Source organism: Artemia franciscana, unplaced genomic scaffold, assembly GCF_032884065.1.
Source record: "Artemia franciscana unplaced genomic scaffold, ASM3288406v1 PGA_scaffold_37, whole genome shotgun sequence".
Lineage (NCBI taxonomy): Eukaryota > Metazoa > Arthropoda > Branchiopoda > Anostraca > Artemiidae > Artemia > Artemia franciscana.
Window position 1 is genome coordinate 529,531 of NW_027062675.1, and position 16,743 is coordinate 546,273.

Sequence of the window (16,743 nt, forward strand, 5' to 3'; positions counted from 1 at the left end):
TGATATGTAGTGATACCGCAAACAGAAAAGAACCAAAACTTGTTTTCTCGTTTTTTTCAGATGGTTTTTGAAATTTCCTTCATTTTTGTATAAACTATGTAAACTTGATATTTCTAAAGATTTTAATGAATTGCATAGTTCATACTGAAATAAAGGAAATTTCAAAAACTATCTGCCGAAAACGAGAAACAGGTTTAACTACGTAAAACTTGCGAATATACAACATTCTTCACGCACAGATATATATATATATATATATATATATATATATATATATATATATATATATATATATATATATATATATATATGTTTTTAACTACGTAAAACTTGCGAATATACAACATTCTTCCCTGTTCCATTGTCTGTGCATATAAATAGATTGTCAGGTTTACCGACTCTTGACCATGCAACATATAATTGTCCATGGGTAAAACAATACGTATTCACATCTATACCTCATGATTCAAATGATTGCCCTTGAGCCTTGTTGATGGTGATTGCTAATCGAACATTCCCTGTGTCCCGGTCGTCATTTATATATCCCCCTGTGCCCCCCGGCGTCCCCGTTGTAGTTGTGTCCCTGTGTCCAGGTCGTCATTTATATTTCTTATGTCCCGGTCGTTATTTGTGTCCCGGTGTCCCAGTCTGTAATTTCTCTTTGAGTGTCCCGTTCGTCATTTGTATTCCCTGTGTCCCGGTCGTCATTTGTGTCCTGGTCTGTAATTTCGTCAGTCGACAAACATGACGTCAGTCGACAAACAACTTCATGACGGCATAATGCTCAATCCTTATAATGACGTCAGTCGACACACAAACATAACGTCAGCCAACAGACAAACAAACAACTTATCTATCTATATCTATCTATCTATCTATATATATAAAAATAAGTTGTCTGTCTGTCTGTCTGTCGAGTGACGTCATTATATGACGTCTGAATTATTTCATCATATACCAATTCAAAAACGAATGTATTCAAGCCGAAGTAGCTGAGTCGGTAAAGCGTTATGTTTCAGGTTCTAGGTCCGAGAGGTTCCAGGTTCAAACCTTGGCTTTAGCATTAATACAAACGAAGAAAAAAAAAACTAAAAAGGTAAAAACTACAAAAAAAAACTAAAAAGAAAATACCAAAAAACTAAAAAAGCTAAAAAACTAAAAAAAGGCAAAAAACTAAAAGCTAAAAAAGAAAAAAAAGAAAAAAACTAAAAAAAGGCAAAAACTACAAAAAAAAACTAAAAAGAAAAAAAAAAACTAAAAAAATTAAAAACTAAAAAGAAAAAAAAACTAAAAAAGGAAAAAAACTGAAAAATAAAGGAGAAACAAAAGGTAAAAACCGGGACACGGAATATAAATGACGACCGGGATGCTCAAAGAGAAATTACAGACTGGGACACTGGGACACAAATAACGACCGGGAGATATAAATGACGAAAGGGACACTCAAAGATAAATTACAGACCGGGACACCGGACACAAATGACGACCGGGACACCGGGAGTATAAATGACGACAGGGATGCTCAAAGAGAAATTACAGACTGGGACACTAGGACACAAATGACGACCGGGATACTAGGAATATAAATGACGACCGAGACACAGGGACACAACTACAACGGGGATGCCGGGGGCACAGGGGGATATATAAATGACGACGGGGACACGGAGAATATTCGATTATCAACAAAGCTCAAGGGCAATAATTAGAATAATGAGGTATAGATCTGAATACGGATTGTTTTTCCCATTTGTTTTTATGTTTTTTTTGTTGTTTTTATGTTGCATGTTCAAGAGTCGGTAAACCTGACAATCTATTTATATGCACAACCAATGGGACATCGAAGGATGTTGTATATTCGCAAGTTTTACGTGGTTAAAAACATATATATATATCTATCTATATTCACAGGTGGGACACAGGGACACAACTACAATGGCGCGTAACTAATGTGGGGCGTAACTACTTACGCGCGCGGGGGGACTTTGGGGGTGTGTGTGTGAAGCACCCCCACCAACTAGGTGTTGGGGTCACGCGAAGCGCCACCCCAACAGCTAGTTATGTCTGTCTGTCTATCTATCGAGTGACGCCATGTTTGTGTGTCGACTGACGTCATGTTTGTCGACTGACGTCATTATAAGGATTGAGCTTTATGTCGTCATGAAGTTGTTTGTCGACTGACGTCATGTTTGTCAACTGATGAAATTACGGACCGGGACCGGGACATTTCATGTGTCCCCGTCGTCAATTATTTATCCCCCTGTGACAATTTATAATAAACCTCAAATTTTAAGTATCTGTTTTCAGCTTTTCGAATTACTTTAATCTATTGTCAAAATATTTCGAAATATTTATGCAATTCCCAGTTTTACATTTTAGTTTGTTTTCTTTTTCTTCTTTATTTTTCAGACGTCATATGTCTGGCGTAACAGACAAAGTGTAACAGACATAACCCACAGACAACTTGTTTTTATATATATAATTGGCTGTTGGGGTGGCGCCTTGCACCACCCCAACACCTAGTTGGTGGGGGTGCTTCGTGCCCCCCCCCCCAAGCCCCCTCGCGCAGGTAAGTCGTTACACGCCGTATTAGTTACGCGCCATTGTAGTTGTATCACTGTGTCCCACCTGTGAATATATATACATATATATATATATATACATATATGTCAGGTTTACCAACTCTTGAACATGCAACATAATAATTGTCCATGGGAAAACAATCCGTATTCAAATCTATACCGCATTTTTCTAACGATTGCCCTTGAGCTTTATTGATGGTGATTGCTAATCAAACATTTCCTGTGTCCCCGTCGTCATTTATATATCCCCCTGTGCCCCCTGCTTCCCCGTTGTAGTTGTGTCCCTGTGTCCTGGTCGTCATTTATATTCCCTGTGTCCCGGTCGTCATTTGTGTCCTGGTATCCCAGTCTGTAATCTCTCTTTGAGTGTCCCGGTCGTCATTTATATTCCCTTTGTCCCGTTGTCCCGGTCGTCATTTGTGTCCCAGTGTCCCGGTCTGTAATTTCTCTCTGAGTGTCCCGGTCGGTATTTACATTCCCTGTGTCCCGGTCTGTAGTGTCATCTTATAATGACGTCATATACAAAGCCGTATATACTTATAATGACGTCAAATGCAAACCCACAAACAAACATGCATATATACAACTTATTTATATATATATATATATATATATATATATATATATATATATATATATATATATATATATATATATATATATATATATATAGATACAGTTTCTTCTTTATTTTTTTTTATTTTTTAGTTTTTTTTTTTAGTTTCTTCTTTTTATTGATTTGTTTTCTTCAATTTGTCAATGTTCATTCTAACATTGACACTAGAAATATCTTTACGTGCCAAGCATGCTAAAGCTCCAACAATTTATATTAAACCTTAAAATTTGGGGTATCTGTTTTAAGGTTTTCGAATTACTTTAATCTATTGTCAAAATATATTGAAATATTTGTGCAATTTCCGGTTTTTTTTAGTTTTTTCTTTTTTTTTAGTTTTTTAGCTTTTTTTAGTTTTTTTTTCTTTTTAGTTTTTTATCTTTTTTACGTTTTTTCTTTTTTTTCTTTTTTTAATTTTTTTTTTTTTTAGTTTTTTCTTTTTAGTTTTTTACCATTTTTTTTCGAATTACTTTATTCGAAAAATATTTAGTCAAAATATTTCGAAATATTTATGCAATTTCCAGTTTTTACATTCTAGTTTGTTTTCTTTTATATATATAGAAGATATAATCTGGCATAACAGACATAGTGTAACAGACATAACAGACAGACAACTTATTTTTATATATATAGATAGATTGTTGAGCTTTAGCAAGCTTGGCACGTAAAGAGGAATTTTTAGTATAGATCTTAAAATGACAGAAGAGACAGCCGAAATTCCCAGTAAAAACTTGGAATTGCATAAATATTTCGAAACATTTTGACAATAGATTAAAGTAATTCGAAAACCTTAAAACAGATACTTAAATTTTTGAGGTTTATTATAAATTGTTGAGCTTTAGGAAGCTTGGCACGTGAAGAGGAATTTTTAATATAGATCTTAAAATGACAGAAGAAACAGCCGAGGGAGCTGCTCAAATAGTTAATTCAAAGAGAAATTTTAGTATAAATCCTTCAATGGCAGAAGAAACAGCCGAGGAATCTGCTCAAAGGGTAAATGCCAAAAAGCTTGCGGCTAAAGAACGCAAAACCGCGCAGTTAGATGAGAATCCACCTGGACAGCGAGAGTCAAAACGTATCAAAACTGAAAATGATAGCGATGATGATTGGGTTTGGGATTTTGACTTGGATAAGGTCATCAATGCCTACCAGATTTTAGTTAAAAAACAAAGATTCGGCGATATGTATTTCCTAGTGATGCTGAAAAATAAAGAAGAAAAAAAAACTGAAAAAAGAAAAAAGGTAAAATACAAAAAAAAACTAAAAAGAAAAACTAAAAAAAAAACTGAAAAATTAAAAAAATTAAAAAAAGAAAAAACCTAAAAAGAAAAAACGTAAAAAAATAAAAAAAGGTAAAAAACTAAAAAGAAAGAAAAACTAAAAAAAACTGGGAATTGCACAAATATTTCAATATATTTTTACAATAGATTAAATTAATTCGAAAACCTTAAAACAGATACCCAAAATTGAGGTTTATTATAAATTGTTGGAGCTTTAGCATGCTTGGCACGTAAAGATTTTTCAAAGTGTCAATGTTAGAATGAACATTAACAAAATGAAGAAAACAAATCAATAAAAAGAAGAAACTAAAAGGAAGAAAAACTAAAAAAGAAAAAAACTAAGAAAAGAAAAAACTAAAAAAGAAAAAAAAACTAAAAAAGAAACCATATCTATATATATATATAAATAAGTTGTATATATGCATGTTTGTTTGTTTGTGGGTTTGAATTTGACGTCATTATAAGTATATAAGACTTTGTATATGACGTCATTATAAGATGACACTACAGACCGGGACACCGGGACACAAATGACGACCGGGACACAGGAAATATAAATGCCGACCGGAACACTCAAAGAAAAATTACAGACCGGGACACCGGGACACAAATGACGACCGGGACACCGGGACAGAGAGAATATAAATGACGACCGGTACACTCAAAGAGAAATTACAGACTGGGATACCGGGACACAAATGACGACCGGGACACAGGGAATATAATTGACGACAAGGACACATGGACACAACTACAACGGGGTCACCTGGGGCACAGGGGGATATATAAATGACGACGGGGACACAGGGAATGTTCGATTAGCAATCACCATCAACAAAGCTCAAGGGCAATCGTCAGAAAAATGCGGTATAGATCTGAATACGGATTGTTTTCCCATGGACAATTATTATGTTGCATGTTCAAGAGTTGGTAAACAGAATTACAATGGACACCACCAAATTCAGTATTTATGTTTGCACTAATTTGTTGTTTTCATTTTAATTTGCATTTCCATTCGCGCTGCGAAAAAGTTGCGCGAAAAACATGGCTCCTAAACAAGACCGCCAACGGAAATTATCCAGTCCAAAAAAGTCTCTCGATTTCTGCGCAGGCTGCAAACAAGGTCTTGAGCCAGGATCTAAAGCCGTATTATGCGATGGATGTGAAAAATGGCTGTGTATAGAATGCATAAACATGTCCATCCCAGAGTATGAACTCTTTACAAAGATGTCAACCATTGGAGATATGCAGTGGTAATATCCGGTTTGCAAGCACTCTGGTACATCAGCAGACCCCCCTTCATTAGCTGAAATCTCGAGCCGTATAACATTCAAGGTCCCAAGTGCTTCGGCTATCGCGGACATAGTTAAAGAAGTGATAGAGGATCTTAAACGTGATATCACCGAAAGCATAGATGAAGTCAAAGAGTGTGTCGATGACCTTGAGAAAAACATGGCGAAAAAATGTACTATCCTAGAAGTTAAACAGCATGTCGAAGCAGCAATGCTGCAGGAAACATCCAAGATCAAACAGGCCATTGATTCCCACCTCGAAGACGAAGTCCACAGGCTGTTTAGACAGGAAAGAGACAGAGATAGCAGGAAATTTAACCTAGTTGCTTATGGCGTACCGCTGCTGCTAGGACTAAACAGTGACAAGGCGTTCATTGAGAAATATCTTACAGAGTAATACAAAATTCCTAACGCAAAGATTACTAATGTAAGACACATTATAAGCCAATCGCCGCCTGTCAAAAAGGTTGGGGCCACTCAGTAACCCATCAGACAAGCAGGAGCAAGCTATCAAGAATCAACCGACAGCAGAACCCCTCCAATTCTTTTCTCTGTCCAAAATTTAAACTTGAAAAAACGCATTCTACAAAGATCTTACGAGCTTCGTCAAGAAATTCAGTTTAGGACAGATGCATCACGGGAAGACCGGGAGAAAAGAAAAGTCTTAGCCGCTGAACTCAGACACCTAACTGAACTAGGAGAGCCGAACTTAGTTATCAACCGCGGACAGATCGCCTCAAAAAACTCTGTGCGCCCGGGTGGCGGATAATCTCACCAGATCATGGAATGTTAGTTGCTCCATCTGCTAGCCCTGTACATAGTGTAAATAGTGACACAGTGAATATCGATAAACTAATAAGTATTGATGAACTTCCTTACTCGTCCAGTCTTGATTCGTTCAAGTCCTTCAAAGATGAAAGCGCCAATTCAACCGACGATAGTAGATCGTGCAGCACTTTCTTGTCTATTGAAGATTAGCCAGTCCGAAATATCTACAATTACCAAAAGGAAGTATCCAACTCAAAAAGGAAGCAAGTAAGTCAAGATTTTTCCGCTCTAATCTTAAACGTTGACCTGCTTCCTAACAAAATCAGCGAGCTGAATTCTATGATTTACGCAAAAAACTATGATGTTATACTCCTTACTGAAGTCTGTCCTAAGAACTCAAGAAACCAACTCCTAGACTCGCATGCTAATCTGCAAGGTTACCACACTATATCCAATTTATCATCTAGTCATTGTCGCCGTAGAAAACTTGCATTAGTCAAATCCTCGTATGTTGCAACCGCTATTGCGCATCCCGGTGGATGCCCTTACGCTCAAACAATATTCTTCGATATTTCAGCTCCAAAGAGTAAAAACCATCCCACTGTTAGAATTGGCTGCGTGTACAGAAGCCCATCATCACCTTCACCCGAACAAACAGATGCAAAGCTAGCTGAGCTCATTCGGAAGATTGCAGACACCCAGAAGGGTGACCTAATAATTGCGGGCGACTTCAACCTGCCGACCATCACCTGGAAAGACCAATTCCCCTATGTCACCTCTGATTCTGTGAATCCCATCATAGATATGATCCATGATACTTGCCTCCACCAAATTGTCGACCAACCGAGCCGTTTCATGAGCGGGCAGCTTCCAAGCCTCCTAGACCAAATATTTCTTTGAAGACCAGAATCCCTTCTTTATACTAAGTACATGCCCCCAATCGGGAAAAGCGACCATATTGCCATTGAAATAAAAACAACATTCCTCAAAGTAACTAACAGCTACATAAAAAGAACCTTCATAGACTATGAGGAGATTAGAATGGATCTCATCAACATCTCCTGGGATGATGTCCTAATCGGCTCTTTAGAACAACAATGACAACGCTTCAAGGAATTACTGCTAAACAAAGCTGAGCAGTACACTTCGAGCAAACTCATCCCAAAACCGCGAAGACTACCGACAATGACAAAAGATAGTACTTAAAAATTTAACACGCGATTTATACACGAGCTTCGAATCTAAACTTGCAGACGAATCCAAAGAAATTTTGGAGATATATCTTTAGCCAAGACCATAATAGACGAGGCATCAGGACACTAGTAACTGAAGAAGGTGAAGAAATAACTGATGTCAACAAGCTTGCAAACCCACTAAATCAGCAATTCGTTTTTGTTTTCACCACTGAACCCGATGGTCCTTTACCCTCTTCACCTGAATACATTGTATTATCACCAATGGAAAGCATCAATCTATTGCATACAGAGGTTCTCAGACGCTTACAGAAATTAGATACTAATAAATCGCCAGGACCAGATAACCTACATCCCAGGCTATTAAAAGAAACTACAGCTATCATAGCAGAACCACTTAGGAGAAATTTCCAGACATCACTTACCTCAAGAGAGCTGCCAGCAGACTGGAAAATAGCCAGCATTACACTGGTTTTCAAGAAAGGTAATCGTTCCAATACTGAAAACTATCGGCCAATTAGCCTGACCTCAGTCGTGGTCAAAATACTTGAGCGCATAGTCAATGATTCAATCCTTAAGCATTTGACAACCAACAAGATCTTGTCCCCCAAGCAGCATGGCTTCCAATCAGGGAAATCAATTGAAACAAACTTCTTGGAATCATACGAGAAAACCACAGACCTAATTGACCAAGGAAATCCAGTTGACCTGCTCCTGCAGGAGTTTGCTAAGGCCTTTGACAAGGTTCCTCACAGTCGACTGCACTCCAAATATCCGCTATCGGCATCAATCAGGCTGTTGTAGACTGGCTAATGAATTTCCTTACAAAGCGCAAGCAGAAAGTTCACTTATTTGCTACAGATGGCAAACCAATATACTCTGACGAGGCTGAAGTAATGAGCGGAGTACCACAGGGAACTGTACTGGGTCCAGCTTTATTTCTGATTTCCATCAATGACATATTTAACCATATTGATAATGGCATGCACCTGTTCGCTGATGATGCCAAACTCTTTGCTATTGCATGCCCTCAGAAAATCCAGCGCGACATAGATGAGACACAAATTTGGACCCATGACAGGCTTCTCCAATTTAATGCAGGAAAGTTCTGTGCATTACACCTTGGACCCAATGGCAAACTACACGATGTATAACCCCAACACCAAAGTAAGAGAAAAACTAAAGAACAGAGCAGAAGAAAGGGATCTAGGTGTCATTATTGATGATAAACTTAAATTTCACAGCATGCTCACATGAATTTAATCATGCTCACATGTGGATGCATGGTTTCAGCTCATTATATTACATTAAGAATAATACAATTAACTTAATTTAAGACAACTAAAACTATTTTCTTGATTTGAGGCGTAGGATTGTTTGATTAAGTTTATCCTTCAACTAATTATTATTATTCCATTATTAAACATCGTGCATATTAATCTTCTTCTATTCGAGGAGAATATTCACGAATTCAATATTCAATATACCTTACTTCATATTTTGATCGCTAGACGCATCAAGATGTATATTAAATTTGGGATAATTGTAACATACACGAATAACTTTATACAGAATATACAGAATAACACATAGAATAAACAGAATAACTTTATAGGAAGAACATACTCTATTTAGGTGTGGGTAGGGTTCCAGAAATTAAAAAAGAATATTCTTGCTCTTGAGGTTTCTTAAGCAATTCTTTTTCATCATTGGCTTTGCCATTATCCTTCACTGGGGTCATTACTCTTGATACAGGCAAAGCTGTGGCGGGTTTCCAGTCGGCACCAGTAAGAACCATGAATTTTGATTTTAAGTGAAGCAATTTCTTCATTTCTTTATCAACTTTATCAACTTGCGCTGCAATTTCACTACTAATTTGATCTACTGGTTTTACTGCTGTTACCACTGGTGCAGTAGTAGGCTTCCGATCTGTGCCAATTAAAGCCTTAAACTCCCTTTTCAAGGCTAATAAGGCTTCAACTTCCGAATCAATGATGGCTTCATCAACTTTTTTGGACTTCAGGTCTTCGACCTTCTCCCCTTGAGCAGCAATTTCACGGTTAATTTCATCTATCAATATCGATACCTGTAAATTAAATAGATCAGAAAAATGAATAAAGGGAACAACAATTTCGATTTTTCTATATCTGAGATCAAATTAGGCCAGGAACAGTTTTGGGAAACTTAAAAAAAAAATCTAAATAGTAGCATTAGAAGCAAAAGAAGCTGCAAGTTAAAAACGGTTGGTTCGTTTTTTACAACAATCGCAGCTCAAATGGCTAATTTGATGTTGAAGTACAAAACATGTTATTTTGCACTATTATATATTGACGTAAAAAAGGAACGAAAGAGTTCTAGCAACGGTTTGTCCGACCATGCAAAGGCAAAATTTTTAGCTTCCGTCTCGTACGGCTGACTGTCAGGGCTTCTGGGGGTAAAATCTCACGGTGAGCAGGGTTGGACAGCAGCATTTTGCCAAACCCCAGGATGAGGTCACCCAAACGGAGTTCCAAACTTTAGAGTTCAAGGGTTGCTAGGGCATCGTGGTAGAAAATCTCTCTAAGGGTATGCAGAGATGCGCGTGCTTGACGGGTCACACTATTAATATGGGTGGTAAAGGTGCAATCATGTGACACAATTAACCTAGTATTTTCACCTCACTCACAACAGGGAAAGTAACTTCAAGGGGAACGAAGACTCTCTTTAGCTGGTTCAGTCTAAGTATTTTTACTTCACAGAGTTAATAGTCAATTTCGTATTAGAGCACTATGAACTTAGTATATCAAAAGTGATTTCGGGGAATTGTTTGGTGTGGACGATGCCATGAAGGAGATAGGGGAGCAAGAGCGACAAATCGTCGATAAATTTGTCTTTGTCGGTATGTTCTACCAGCAAGTAGTTGATGATGGCATGAAACATCATTCCTGAAAGTTTCGTCCCCTGCAGGGGACCACAGGTTATTTTACTCCACCCTGAGTCCTAGTCCTCTTCGTGTAAAGCAAATACTTTTTGCTGTCTTTCAGACAGAAAATCGAGCACAATGGCAAGCGTTTGGCGTTCAGCATCCATTTACTTTAGGTATTTGCAGGCCACTAGGTGTGATAGAAGATCAAAAGCTTTGCAAAAGTCAATGGCTGCTAGATCAACAAAACAGCCTTACTTTTCAAACCATTTCAGGATCTGATCGTATATTCTGACTAGGTATATAGACGTCTCTCATTTTGGGAGTCCGCCATATTGGTATTTGTCGAAAGTCTGTCTTACTTGCTCTAATAGCCGCAGCAAGATGAACGATTCTGTCACTTTCGCTGGGCATGGCGTTAGGGAGATTTGTCTTAAATCATCACACGACTTGGGCGGGTTCACTTTAACAAACATCTACCATATATTCATCCAATTTTCTGAGCCCCCATGCTTCTAAGCCATATTTAACCACTGTCATCATTTTCGCTTCCAATATTCTAATCTTGGTTTACAGACTTATCTTCCTATTCTTATAGATTTTTTGCAATTATTCGAAAACACCCTGAGCCTGGACTATTTTACTTTTAACATCTTCACTGCTCCATATGATTGATTTTTTCGCTATTATCAATTCGTTATTATGATCAATTTTTTCGTTACCAAACGTCACCTTTTCATCTTCACTTATTCTTAGCCTTAGTGACTTAGTCTTCTTAACATTAATTTTCAAACCTATTCCACTATCCTGAACTCACAAAACCTCCAAAAGTTCGTTCATTTGGCTCATATTTTAATCTATGAAACTTAATCATCAGCATAATCTACTTGCAGTGCTCTATCACCTAGGGAAGTGACCACTCCTCTTTTCAAAGGAGGAAAATGATTAGAAGAATAATTTGAGTAACGGTAACTGTGTGTAAGTATTTTATTGGCCCAAATCTCAAAACATCTGTCATTGCGGAGAACCGGGATACCAAAAAAAGGAAGACACCTATCCATCTCTGATTCTTGAGTAAATTTGGGCTTTGGATCCAAGGAGTTCAATAAACAAAAAAGGACCCCTGAAATTCTTCACCAAACTCTCAAAAATAAAAATAGATGTCATCTATAAAAGGAACCGAAAATCAAGGTTTACCAAGTCTTCATAAAATAGCCTGTTCTTGAAGATTTCCCACGAAGATATCCACTTCAATTGCTGAAGGGACGGCGCCCATATTTGTCTTTAAAAAGTGCTTCTATAACATAGAAATAAAAAGAAGTTTCGTTAAAAAGAGCGGTAAATACAAGAAACGCCTAATTCAAAAGTGTAGATTTTTCTAATATAGATGGGTCTGAATTAAGCTTATGCTCCCAAATGACTTAAGTTTTTTGGGGATCACAATTGGTATACATGGCTTCCGCATCTAACCACCAATTCATGTATTTCGTTAACTGAAACTTACTTTACTTCAGAAACGAAATCAGTGAAAGTTTTGATGAATGATCTTTGAGCCTGAATTAGTTGACACAATACGACTGGTAAAAATTTACCTATTTTTGCCCTAGGAGAACGAAAAGAGGAAACATTTGGTCGAAGTGGATTAACAGGTTTATTAATATTAGGGAGACATTAAAAGCGAGTAAACGTGGATAAAACTTTTTGTACAATTTATCTGTTAACTAAGTCTAATTTTAGAAAAGAAAAAAAAAATCAAAAGTTTAAACTCAAAAAGATAGTGTTACAGTCTTTTCATTAACACAATCACAAGTGGAGCAATTACTTTTATTAATTCTAAATAAAAATGAATCTAATTTCCAATGACCAGTAACAAATTGTATCAGTTTATTAAGCCAACAGTAGTTATATATAACTTTCTTAGGGCAAATGATTTAAGACCCCAAGCGGTTCCGGCGGTTGATAACAATTTTGCCGAATATTGTCTGGCAACTGTCACTTTACTTTCAACATGGTCATTCTAAAGAAACTGTCTATCTGACAGTAAGCCACTGTGTCTTAAAATATCACTTATTTATCTTGTATAAAAAAAAAAGATTTATCAGGAGAATTTCTCTTTTCTTCGTCAAGATTACAGCTCCGCATACACCGAAATTCAATCTATTTTCGTCGGTTGATTTTTTTAATAACATAAATCCCTTTTTAGCTGTATGACCTATGATTTTCACGTCTTTAGAAGGTATTATTATGCAGATATCGTCAGCATACGCTTGTAATGAAAAGCATGCCGGTAATTCTTAATGAAGTGACACCACCCAGGTTAATACAACAGACGGAGCATGCTTCCTTTTGAGAACACTCTTTGAAGGATACAAGTTATATTATTGGTTTTATCGCCATAAAAAACTGATCATTCTGATATATAAGTTTTAATTAACACAACTGGAGGAGTCAGACAGCCTAGCTCTAACACCTCGTTTAAAATCCCGGGGTGCCATGCATTGTTGAGCCTATTCCTAGTCCAATTTTACACAAGAAAACTGTTGGACCAGGTTCTACTAAAGTGATTTGTCAGATATACCGATAAATCATGCCGGAACTTTGTTCAACATACCTGAAAGTTCTAGATCGTGTTCGTATTCTTTTTCTCTGTCAACAGCTTGATCTTATCGACATACTAATTTTTTACACTAATTGAAATGACCTTCAATCCGCAGACAAAAGGCAAGTAAATAATACAAAGTTTACCACATCAGGATAATATTCCGCAATTATTCTATCCACTTCGTTTTTCACCCTGGAGAAGGAAGTTTCACCCCGGAGTTTTTGAAGTTCCTTGACCACTTCCATATCTTCAAACCACTGCTGGGCCCAGAGCAACCACCTAATGTCGACCTTATCCAAACATCGAGAATGTAGCATTTTAAGATTTTCACTGGGATTTTCTTCGTTTTCAGTCTCTTCGATTTTATTACTTATCTGTAAAATAAACTCATTTTATTTAAGTCACGAAAACAAAAACCAGTAGTCGAAGTTGCGTGTTCTTATGTACATTTTGAACTTTTCCTACTTCGAAATATACTTTAAAAAGTCCTAAAAGGTTCAATTAAACACCCTGGGCCATTCCTTGGCTTTTGGTAATGTACGATTTTGAAAATCTGAATTTGAAGAGTATGGTTTGATTTAGTTCAACATTCTCCAAAATATTCCTAAAGAGTTCAACCATCCAACAGTTAGTCTTAATAGTTCAAGTAATAGTAGCCGAAGTAGATGGAGTGGAAGTAGCAGCCGTATGAAAAGAGTACCTTTTAGTTAGATTAATTTCCCTATGAAAATGCCCTGCAAAATTTAGCTTATTAGTCTAAGCTTTTATTGAGAAACTGCTCATAAAATCCTTTTGGGAACCGAAATACACACAGTACATTTTAATTTAGGTCAAAGCCTCCCTGAATATTCCCTGAAAGTTTTACCTTAATATCATTAACCTTAGTATAGGTAGTAGTTCAAGCAGTCGTAATAGTAGTAAAAGTGGTAACAAGCAAATAGTGCCTTTTGGTTAATTCAACATTACCCTCAATACACCCTTGGTCAATTGGTCACCCATCTCATCATACCCAGAAAGTTCTAACTTATTATCCTCGATCATTCCTGAGTTTCCCTTTTTGATAACCTGCATATATACGACTTGATACTCCTACCGCATGATATATGGCGTAGAGACGAAGCAACTTTGCTTCTCTAGATGAACGGATCTGCAGCTATGAGGGGACCTCGTTAGCAGCAATTTACTATGCATATGACGTGGCCTGTATGAATTATACACATAACGTGTTCACAAAGTTCAACACTCTATTCACAATTCTCTGAAAGCTTCACCTGAACGCCATTGGTCTTTCTGAACAGTTCCCAACAACAAATTTTCCCAACAACAAATACTCGACGTAAGCAATAGGTGAAATGTATAACTTACAACCCTTGCTCTGAGAGCTGTGGGGGTTTGGGATTCCAAATATCCCCAGAGAAATATTTACTGGATCTTTCAACAATGGTGAACGAGATGGCTATCTCAAAATTTTCATTGGATGGATTTGAGAATTGATGAGTTTGAGAGGTGAGCTGATGGCACTCCAATCCCTTTTGACTCTTAAAAAAGGACGTTGGAACGTTCAATTTCCGCTTGAATGAGCTCCTTTGAAAGTATCTACGATAACCCTCTCCATACAAAGGGCCATTAAAAAAAAGTAAATAAAAAAGTATAATAAATTGTGCTCATTTTGTCCTTTACGTCAGCACTGTTATTGCACTGTCTATGATATTGCTTATATGCCATTTGAAATGCTTCATATTAATATCATTAGCTTCAAAAATATCATTAATAAAAGTATGAGCAAAGCGTATTTGGCTTCTTTTTTTTTTAACAAGCCCTACAACACACAATGAAATTTTCAACTTCAGTATATAGCACTCCCACTCGCTTTAAACATGAATTAAGCTTTGAGAGATTGTGTTGTGCGACAAACTCAATCCTAATAAACTGAAAGATTTAGGTGGAAGATACTTTTACATTAACTAGAAGGAAAAAAAAAATAACTCAAAGCCTGTATGATAAAGTAAAATTCTTAATTAGGGCTGATAGATACTCCTCCCACAAAGCTTAGAAGATGCTATTCAAGCACATTTTTAACCAAAAGCAAATAAATTTCCCTCCTCCCTTCCTGCAAAATTGTTTGTCAGAGAAAATCGTCATTTCCCTGAAAACTGTTCCAATGAGCAATGGAATTTTTTTTTTTTTGGATATGCATTGTCCTATCTCTACACATTCTTTTGAGTAAACCCAATAGAACTTGATTTTCCAGTCTTTTTTTTCGAAAAAAAATTCAAAATTTTCAAGACAAGTTCCCAGATAGGAATGGGGGAACGCCCTATAGAAATGTAGATAATAAAAACTGGGGCACCGTAGCCGACAGCCGTAAATACACGTAGAAGGAAAAGAAGGTTCCTCAGATGTAAACTCGAAAGGGTCCCCCCCGTATGTGAACGTATGTACCCCTCGAAAAAATTATAGCCAAGTAAACAACACAGCATTCTAATTAATCATTGAGCCTTCAGGGCTTGTCTATTTTGACATGCGCTTCCGGGCTGAAAAAGCTCTTCCTAGCTGATCTACCTACTGATTCAGCTGATTTATCTAACGGTTTGCATCGCCATATTTTTAGGCATGAATATATAATGAGTCGGTGGTAATTGGCTCGAGATTGTCTATGCAGGATTTAAAACTCTTTTTCATAGAAGAGCATCGCCAAGTGGTGAAAAGCATGTTGTGACCAATATGGGCCCGGGATTGCAAAAAGCCTCCATTCACACAGGAGGTCTCAAGGACTTCTCACTGTCCTATTCTTAGCCGGCTTAAGCGCTTCAAAGTAGGTTTGAGAAGAAGTGTTGGTCCCCGACCTGTATTGGTGTCCAGGACCATTGCTTTTCCAGAGGCTAAAACATACATCGGCCTTATACACCGAAAAATCCTCCCGCCCCAACATCAACCGGCACGGTTAAGGCCACTCAGGGCCGTTGCAGAGCCTGTACCGAAACTTCAACCTGTGACTGTGTCACATGCCTGTTATGAGCTTAGTTTTGAGCCCTCGTTTGTTAAGTTGTTTAATGCTGGGTCGACTTTTTAATCCTGATTATTGTTTTTAATTGAATATATTATAATTTTGTGTATACTTGTCGACTTATTTTCGTGTGTATGTGAGTTATTATTGTCAATTGTATAATTTATAATTTTGGAATATTAATTTTGACTTGTCGACGGATTTTTGTGTGTGCATGACAATAAAAACTAATAATCGGATCTGTCCGTCGCATATTTTTTAAATAAAGTGAATTTGAATTGAATTTGAATGTAGCTAGGCGGTATAATAGTAAAATAATGTACACGAAAAATTCAGCAAGGAAAACAGGTTTTGATTTCAACAAAGCAGTGGATAAAAATTAAAAACAAAACAACAATTTAAGTTTAAAATTCTGAATATTTCGACCCCGTGTCGGGAGTGTTTCTCAACAAAAAAAAAAGAGAAAAAAGGGAAAAAATATAGGTAAGGGAAATTTTTTTTTTT

General features: G+C 36.9%; 2 protein-coding genes across 5 annotated transcripts in view; one reads left to right on the plus strand and one right to left on the minus strand.

The window, feature by feature from the left end:
* The first annotated feature begins 4,152 nt into the window (after positions 1–4,152).
* Positions 4,153–8,532, plus strand: LOC136041762 (uncharacterized). Its single transcript, XM_065726521.1, has 3 exons — positions 4,153–4,270; positions 5,782–6,160; positions 7,824–8,532. Exons 1-3 carry the CDS (start codon positions 4,153–4,155, stop codon positions 8,530–8,532), a joined length of 1,206 nt encoding a protein of 401 aa, XP_065582593.1.
* Positions 8,533–9,236: 704 nt separating this feature from the next.
* Positions 9,237–16,743, minus strand: part of LOC136041768 (importin subunit alpha-like) — a 64,278-nt gene continuing 56,771 nt past the window's right edge. For all 4 annotated transcript variants that reach the window (XM_065726529.1, XM_065726528.1, XM_065726530.1 and 1 more), the window contains 2 exons: positions 13,376–13,606; positions 9,237–9,814 (listed from right to left, as the gene is read on the minus strand). In XM_065726529.1, the coding sequence (XP_065582601.1) occupies positions 9,356–9,814; positions 13,376–13,606 (690 nt within the window). In that variant the 3' untranslated portion in view covers positions 9,237–9,355. The remainder of the gene's footprint in view (positions 9,815–13,375; positions 13,607–16,743) is intronic.

Coding starts and splice junctions, on each gene's coding strand:
- LOC136041762 (XM_065726521.1), top strand. CDS start 4,153: ATGGCAGAAGAAACAGCCGAGGAATCTGCTCAAAGGGTAAATGCCAAA. Junction 4,271..5,781: donor TGGACAGCGAGAGTCAAAAC/GTATCAAAACTG, acceptor CCCCTTCATTAG/CTGAAATCTCGAGCCGTATA. Junction 6,161..7,823: donor ATTGAGAAATATCTTACAGA/GTAATACAAAAT, acceptor ATATATCTTTAG/CCAAGACCATAATAGACGAG.